Here is a 9357-nt window from a genome sequence, read left to right as displayed (position 1 = left end):
CTATTCTTGCTCCTTGTGGTCTTTCCTTTAGATAACTCACTTGTGGATTTTTCAATTGTATAGTTATTGATGAAAGCTCAACTAATCTTTCACGTAGATTTTTTTATTAGTGACGAGGTAAAATATTTAAAGTTTAATTAATAATAGCATAAAATAAACATAAATTTTCAAAAGAGAATGGAACTATAGAACATATAATAATTACAATGGTCTAATATATAAAGAATGAAGACCATCTTAATTCTACTTCATTTGAAAAGTATATTTTGTAATTTATTAACATGTTTTTTTGTGTATGCCAAATGCAAAGTATTACATTTGAAGTGAGAAATATTAGTTCAATGATATTTACTAATGCTAAATTCCTATCAAAACCTATGCAAATGGATCAAATTTCTCCATATACTTCTTAAAGTTGGATTAATGCCCAACAAAAGAAGGTTTATATTTCTTCTTAGAGAAAAGCAACACCAATGATAAATGAAGTATTGAAACTTGTCATCCCTACAATATATAACATTGGCACTCTAAATCTATTCATTTTGTATCTGCAATCCATGACAATGGAGAAAAAGTATCTTTTTATAAGTTGAACACAATTGGAATGTCTAAAAAATAGAAAAGTAACTTTATTTTCTTGATTACAATGATAAATAAAATGGCAATTAGCTCTTTGTAAAGTTTCTATAAGATATATAATAGATGATTGTTCAGCTAGTGCAATGTAACATAATTTTTGTCACTCATTATAAATAATTTGAGCAATCACTTTGCTATTAATATCACTCTTATATAAGGCAACAATAATATTTTTTGGTGGGATGCCTATAATTAATAATTATGAAGTTAGTTCTTTTTTGGTAAGTTGCAAATAACAAGCAAATACATGGCCTAAAAGAAAAGAAGTAGTTCTATGGTTATAAAGAGCATTTTGAACAATCAAATGACATTGAGTACTATTATGTAAATGATGGGTATGCAACGCAAATAGACATCATGTTAGACAACTTACACTATTTTATTTGTGAGTATGATAATTTTGATCTCAATAAATGTCTCCTCTATCACACTTGTAATCAATGTGAACTTTGTCAAAGTGCCATTTGCATACAATATAGCATTCATTCTGTGTAAATTCATCAATACTACATTTCATTTCTTCTATACTTTCAAAATATCCCTCTAGTGGTATACATATATATCCCTCACTTTCCATTGCAAAATGCAAAAAAAATATAGAATATATAATTTTCTCTCCTCTATCCACTATATACAATTTTAAAAAGAGTATATACTACAATAAAATAAAGAAGTAAATTTAGTACATACATAATTATAGGGCAAGTTGGAGAAGAACAATAGAAAGATGTTATTACTAGCTGAAATTTTTGAGAACCATTGGAAATTATATCTAGAATAATGATTCTATTTATCCAACCATAGATTATGGTTTTAATAATAAAGAAGATTTGTATTATCCATGTACAAAAATTTTATGATAGGTGAGTCGCTTTATCATTTCCATATATATATATAATAGATAGTTTTTATATATTTATTATATATATTATTTTTTAAATTCTATTTTTTAAAATCAATCCTTTCCAACCCACTTTTATGTATACTAACCTCATTGTTTTACAATATAGCCATTGAATTTTTATTTTCCTTCTTTTCCTGGGAACAAACAATAGGCAGTCAAACAAAATGGTGAAATTATTATTTAAGTCTGAAAACAAATCAATCAAATGGAATTTGATAAGCCAAACATGAAAATCATGTATGAAAGAGATAAAGTTCTAATTTGTTTAGTGAGGAAAGTGGACACTTTCTCCAACGAATGAACTTCATGAAAAAAAAGCACACTGATAAAAAGAATGTTCCATTGGAACATCGTTAATGTCATGGTGAGGGTTCAATTCTAAGAAATGTTATTCTGTCGATATGAAAGATATGCCACGCAGAACTCTCTTTTACCACATTCTCCATCACCATAAAAATTGTTAGCTAGTGAGAAAAAGAGACTGGATCATCAAACACAAAAATGGTAAATACTTATCAGATGGCTCATCGTGGGAAGATGCCTAGCTGATACTGAAAGTTAACATGCATTAGACGACGTCGTGGGAAATCCCCAGCACAATTACGAAAAGATCCAAGTGGGATCATCAGTCTAGACAAACATCATTTTATACTTTCTAGTAAAAAAAAATTAATTTAGAAATTTAAAAAAAAAAAAAAAAAAAAAAAAAACACACGCACACACATACACACAAGCATTTCAGAAAGTGGCTTTGCAAATTTTCTTTTAGGGAAAAAGCCCATGCAACTGAGAGCTCGGCAGCAGAATGAAGGGCCAAGAGGGTAAGTAGTGTAAAATTAGCTCATCGAAGCCAATCTGGATTACCTCACAGTTGCGGTTAAAGCTAATTCTTTTCACGCCAATTAGTTATCTAGTTTTACGCATGCTTCAGAAATTCCATCATGCCTTGCATCAGTGATAGACCTTCAACCCCATTTGCGCGTCAGGATGTTGGCCCATGCCGACGAATTTGCTACAAGAAGGAGGATATGGGGGTGACCAGCCTTTGAGGGGAAAAGAAGGCTCAGTTCAAAGCTGCAAGAATGATGGGTGGTAATGCGGGGTTTGTGAGGAGGAGGTGAGCTTGTGCCGACTTACTTGCAAGGAACAGATTGTTTCTCGTGCGCTTGAGGGTGCAAAAGCCAGCGTGGGTCTCAGTATGGGTCAGATGCCAAGTTCATATTTGTCAGACTGTGAGCAAGCTGCCTATGGTAGATCTCCGAGTAGAATCGTCGTAAAGGTGTACTGGTGCTGCAGTAACACGGTATGCCCCTAGGGGATTGCAACAAACTTTACAGGAGTCAGGTTCCTATTCAAGGAACGTCAGGCTTGTTTTGTCAATTGTGCATGAGGCATAGGTTCAATCTCGAAGCCAAACGATTCCAGAGTTTATTCGGTAAGAGAACAATTCCGATTCTCATGTGTGCACCGCATATAATACAAAATACAACAGGTTGATTGCAACACAACCTTAATTCATTAAGGAAAAAACTCTATGCGAGTGTAAGATTGCTAATCTACAGCATGGCTACAAAGCCAAACAAACCCTAAAAAACGCCGTCGTCGTTTCACATCGAAGAAAGAGGATTTCGGTGACAGTCTACTCTGAGCATGTACAATGATCGGTGTCAAAATCCCACTCTAAAATCAACTCCAGCTCCACCGTATTCGAGGTTGCTATCAGAGTTGAAGAATATGTTTGAGTGTTAGATTGTCACCATTCGATCCTGGCAATCCCTGCCTTGGGCAAAACATAGTTCCTCGATGCATAAGCAACATCACCGCCGACTTGGCGACTGAAAAAAAAAAGTAAAAAAAGTAAAAAAAAAACCCCGTGGTTCACTGATTGGCAAGCACAAACTGAACAAACTTCCCAGAAACACACGCACTCATGCCGGTGATTCAAGCTCGGCAGTCGCTTGGGACCCTGAATTCTGCTTCCTGTTTAGAGAAGTTTCGGTGAGGGCTGAAATATTCATCATCCTCTTCCTCGTCTTCAATATCCTCTGGTAGCAAAAATTTGACCAAATTTCCACTCTCGTCGTACTCAATCATCCCGGAGAACGAGAGAGGCTTACAACGTCTACCTTTGGAAATCATTCGCTGCCAAATCGCCCCATCTGAGTAGCATTGGACCGGTGACGCAACTGGTGTCTCAAGCTCTTGATGTGTGGGGCTTCCACAGTCCTCACTCGTACTGCTGCTAATGCTGCTGCTGGCGCTGCTTGTGACGCTCCTCGGAGAAAGCTCCCCGTCGCCATCTTCATGGAGTATCCGTGGACCTTTGATGACGCACATTCCCATTGTGGGATGATTGGGTTCAATATTCACACAGCACTAATTCAACAAACTCAACACCTGCCTCCGCACAAGGAGCCCCTTCCACAGTACAGGTCGATAAAATTCAAGGCTCCGAGGAACCAAGAAACGAAGCTAGACTCTTACTTGAAAAAAAAAAAAAAAAAAAAAAAAAAAACTTGCACAACTCAGGATGAAAAACACCGGCTTCTCACGGAAACCTGGAAGTAGACCGTCTCATATCCACAAGACGTGATGGGGCATGCACACTGCACGAGAATAACCTGAGACTATCAACGGCAGTGCACCGACCGAAAAGGCAAAGGATTATTCATCTCCCGCAGCTCAAATAGAAAATTGCTAATCAGAATCGGGGAGATCTCAGCTCATTCAGCAACGTCACCACGTTTGCCATTTACAAACACCGAATAAGCATTGGAACGTGACGAAGATCCCCGATCCCAATGCGAGCCCAAAGCTGAGACACCGACTCGCACATAAAAGAAAAGGCAAAAGCGTGGCGAGGAAATCTCCCCATGTGGGATCCGTCCGGGACTCAACGAGATGATGTGGACGACGACGACAGACAGCCGGCTGCCCCCACTTCGCAACAAGCCAGTAATGAACGCAATGTGGCGATTGATTATGGTGCATCTGCTGCAGTTGCCACTTTCCACTGCTGATTCATCACGCGATTCTTTCCAGTTCGAGAAGGGGGGCTACCGATGCCGCCAGGACTCAGAGGTCTCCAGAACTGGGAGTCAGGATCTTCTCCTCCCACCCTTGATGCAATCGGTAAAGCTAGCGACGACGGTCCCAGCGATGGATCGAGGGGCAGGCAGCTGAGTAACGATGAGGTTGCGGTTTCAACGACGACGGCGATGGACTATGGTCACGGCGTCCGCGCTGCCGTGACCAGCCGGGAGGTGAAGAGCGTGAGTTTCTATTGTTAGGAAGGACGTTAACTAGCTTGTGGGCTAATGGGCTTGTGGGCTAGTTGTTGTTGTTGTTTTTTGTGGGGTGAGGCGTTGAATAGCTGGACGGTAGCAGTAGAAGGTGCGGTCAGACGGTGTTGCTGCAACGTCGCGGAATGTTTTAGGGTTTTGCAGTGAGTGTTGTTGATGGAGCTTGGAATTGCTGTGCCTGCGGCGGCACTAACATGGACGTTTCCTTGAGTGGTAGTTATTAGCCTCGTCGTCAAAGAAATAATTAAGGAATACAATAAAAATCGACGAGTGACGCGTGAGAGATCTCGGGAGATTGGATGCGAGTTTATATTTATATATCTGTTTGTGTGTGTGTGACTTTTTTTTTAATTTAGGTTGAGGTTTGTTGAGAAAAAAACGAGTTGAGCCATCCGATATTGAAATAACACCTGAATCTGTGATACAATGTATGAATCATATAATTGATCGATGTATTGGTTTCTTAACATGTAATAATTCAATGTGAAACATGAAAATTCAAGGCTATTCATGTAGTTGCTCAATGTCAAACTTTGTATTGGATGTTGTAAGCTTACACGTCCATATTTCTCTAAATAAATAAATACCAGTGTAATAGGTTGATAAGTGAATTGGGTTAAACATAAGGGCGTGTAACCCTTGGCTGATTAAAGAAATTTGTTGCAAATTAGGGTATTGGTTCAATTTAAAATGTTGGCAGTGTTTGTGAAAGAGTATACATAATGCCATGGTTAAATCTTAAAACTGAGATCATACAAAAGCCTATGCTTTGAGTAAAAAAATGTATGCAGTTAAGGATACACTGTGTCTACAAAGTGCCTTCATTGAATAGGAGATGAAAGTGGCAATCTCAATTGAGATTAATATAAAAAGTACATATATTTTTTACACTTGAAAATCAATTCTCACATTTTTATTTTCATTTTTTCTTTGTGCTTTTGGAACATTGATTGAACACAATCAAGAAAAATGTGGTTATTTTTATAATTCATACTTACTCAAGGGCTTACAATAGCATTGTCATTGACATTCATTTTACTAATATTGTAACACCTCATGAGTTGTCCCTAGTATTAGAATAATCAAAACAACTCTATTTAACTTTGGCTTTAGAAAAAGTGTAGGCTAATGATGAATTTCATGCCACAAGTAAAGACAAGGTGTAAAGTGTAAACTAATTCAACAAAGTAAATAAAAACAAATATGGAATCCAATAGTTCTCTTTAGCTCTTTCCCCAATCAATTATCCAGCTTTCAAAGTTTGAATCACATACACATGTGTGTATATATGCAACTTGGAACATGCAAGTAACCATGTATATGTATAAATACATCCCCATTTCAAGGGTCTCAGATCCTGATGCCAATTTTGTATGCTTGATTGGGCAGACATTTTGTGGCAGGTGTTACCTTTTTTAATATTGGAGCACAAGTCCACTGGAACAGTAGAAACCTATGGGTGTTGTGGGCCATTCTTGCATCAACATGTAGAACCCACTATTAGAACCCAAATCCTAAAAGAAAGAGGCAAAAATCATGTCAGGGTCTTGTTGCACTAGCAGTGTCAGGGAATGAGAGTCAGAGGAGTTCCCATGTGCAGGTTCAGTAAAACATGGCATTTGACACAGGACATTCTCTTTGCTATTTGGCTGCTTGGCTACTGCAGTTCACCAAGAGGGATATCCACAGAGGATTTTGTGTACAAAAATCTCCCCCTTATTCACAACAACTCTATTAAAATCACAGTAGTATACATATTATTGGCCTAGAAAAGTGTGTAAATCTAATTTCCATTTGAAAAAGCAACATGATGTGAATCAAAGCATTGGATGTCATTGTTGATGTGGACGACAGGTCATGCAAATCATGTTACACAAAAAATGTGACTGCCCCCACCCATAAATTCTCCACACTTTTCCCCCAAAATACATTCCACTGGAGGTGGGCATTTCACAACAAGGCCACATCATGTGAGTAAATACTGTGGCTGAATAAGAAAATTAATAAGTATTAATAAATCGTAATATAATGTTAGATGGAGATTCTCAGAATCCTCATAGATTTGTGTTGACAGTCATCAATCAAGCTTCCCTTTGGTTAGCTGTTTTTTGTCTCAATCCTGCTCAATAAGGAAAAAGCTTATTTGGGAATTGGAGTGTGAAAAGGGTTTGGCTTCTTGCCTAGGATTCCCATTTGGGAGTTGATGCCCATACCTCTATTGATGATGGATCATCATGGATACATGCAGGGCTTGCATCATCCATCCATGTGCTGGGTGGGGGGGGGTCTGTACCCTAATCCCTTCACTGGGCCATTTTTATCCTTTCGAGGTGCTACTGATTACACACACGAATCTTAAGTATGTTGCCTAACCCTCGGTTTTCCAACTCTTGCTTTTCTCTGCCTTGGGCTGTACTCAACTGGGAAATGCTTGAGAGTTGTAATATGTATAACCTGCCCCCCCCCCTAAAAAGAAACCAATTTGGGCAGAGTGTCAAAAGTCCATTCTTACATGAAGATTGGCTAGAACATAGAGAAGATTTTGTTCTTTGTGTTTAACACTTGGGTTCACTTATTGTTATTACTATTATTTTGTTGATTTTTTAATAAAACTAGAATTGGTACAAAATGTCTTTACACATGAAAATGCATTTGTTGATGATACTATGAACTTTATGAAAGATACTTGTAATGTAAAAGCACCACAAATACTCAAAGACTACTCTAATAGTATACAACACATATTTTTGTTATATATATACAATGAGAGAGGAATGTTAAATAGACCCAAATTTTTATTAAATCGACCCACCTATTCTAACCATCACAAAAGTAAAAATGACCTCTAGATTTATTTCTCCACTATTGGACCTCAAACCAATAAAAACCTATCACATTCATCATCATCATGATTATCATATTCTCCAAAAAAAATGTGTCTATTTAGTAAAAGCATAAAAAAATGGGTCTATTTAACATTCTTCTCTATATATATAAGAATGATGAACTACGTCAACCACAATCCACAACTCTTCAGACAAGGAGTAAAATTCACAACTCATGCAATACTCATATCCAACGATTTGAGGTTAAACTTTAAACTAAAGGCTATGTCCACCCTGAATCTGGAATAGTGAGTTGAATGTCATGAAAAGCCTCCTCTAAAACCTCCTCTAAAGTTTATGTGTTTTGCATCCAAGTGTGATAATATCATATTTAACTAACGTTGAAGTCATTCTCTGCACAGTTACAGTTTTGTTTGCTAAAGAGAACCATTACCAGTGTGGTTCAGAGTCGAATCGATGCACACACAACCCACAAGTTCACAACAATCAAATTACACTTCACGAGCATTGATGTGATAAAACAAGTTTGCAAGCAGCGGGAATTCACGAGCATGACTTTTTCTTAGGTCAGTCTTGGAGGATTAAGATATGGCGTGTATGTCCAGATTGTTCATGTTGTAACAATCAACTCACATCACTTGTCTTTCGAATGGCTACAATTATATACACACCTGCATAAGAGCCATTGCAAAATGACCCATCTAGTTAGAGTTGCCGGCCATGTCTCCAACTGAAGCTCACAACAATTGGATACATGTAGCGAGCGAGCGAGCGGGAGCGAGAGAGAGAAGCTTGGGATTGCATTGGAGACAAACAGATATAAATTTTGCACGGAGCGGGGAGGATTGTCAATCTTGGTGAAACCCTTCAGGTTCAACGCAGTTGCGCAACGTGAAATTTATAATGGTTTTAAGAGGGGATTGAATCTGCAAAAATTGACCACTTCTGCTTGTTCGTTTCAAAAACTGCCCAAGACGAACTTCAAGTGAACCATACGGAGGGAAATACCCAGTGTCATACAGAAGTTTAGCAATCCATGTGGTTGAGTTCAACAATTCAATAAAGATACGATCCCGTCAGTACAAAAGACAAGGGGGGGCTATATCTATACTGACGAACAAACACGAGAGCTGCTGGGTCGCGCCACTATAGCCCCCCCCCCCCCCCCCCTGGATAGAATTGTCACCCACGCGTTGAGTGAGTTTATCTATCGCCGCCGTGGGACACCCCCTGTGACATGCTCCAACGCCCTCGTGACGACCTGACAATTCAGTTCTTGTATCCATCATAGCCAATGGTCCTTTCGAAGTCTTGTTCCAGGGACGATGATAGAGAGTTGGAGCCCTATGATAGCGGCACTTCCATTTGCCCCCTAGCGAGGTGGGAGCTTGTTGACAAGACCCCCACGAGTGGTGCGGGTGGGTCAGTGCCCCACCTCCCCCTTCCCCCTTCCCCTTCCCACTCTGCCTGCCTCCCTGCCTTCCTGCCTGATCTGCTTTTGCAGGATCAAGCTCCCGCTCGAACTACGCAGCAGCAGCAGCAACAGCAGCGCCTCCAACTTACACAGCCGTGACTGGTCAATGGCTTTCCTTGTGATTGGTGCAATACACACACACTCTCATATCTATATGTATATACACTCTCAAATGTATATATATATATATAT

The 9357-nt window shown here is 38.8% G+C and overlaps 1 protein-coding gene across 1 annotated transcript; it reads right to left on the bottom strand.

Annotated features, from left to right (window-relative positions):
• Window positions 1-2937: 2937 nt before the first annotated feature.
• On the bottom strand, window positions 2938-4030 carry LOC112273004 (uncharacterized). Its single transcript, XM_024501291.3, has 2 exons — window positions 3670-4030; window positions 2938-3378 (listed from the first exon to the last, which is right to left on the bottom strand). The coding sequence occupies exons 1-2, from the start codon at window positions 3884-3886 to the stop codon at window positions 3263-3265; spliced, it is 333 nt and encodes a 110-aa protein (XP_024357059.1). The 5' UTR covers window positions 3887-4030; the 3' UTR covers window positions 2938-3262.
• Window positions 4031-9357: the final 5327 nt, after the last annotated feature.

This window comes from Physcomitrium patens, chromosome 20 (genome assembly GCF_059467195.1).
Source record: "Physcomitrium patens ecotype Gransden chromosome 20, ASM5946719v1, whole genome shotgun sequence".
Taxonomy (NCBI): domain Eukaryota; kingdom Viridiplantae; phylum Streptophyta; class Bryopsida; order Funariales; family Funariaceae; genus Physcomitrium; species Physcomitrium patens.
Note: the sequence above shows the minus strand (reverse complement) of the source record. Positions and strands in the feature narration are given on the sequence as shown.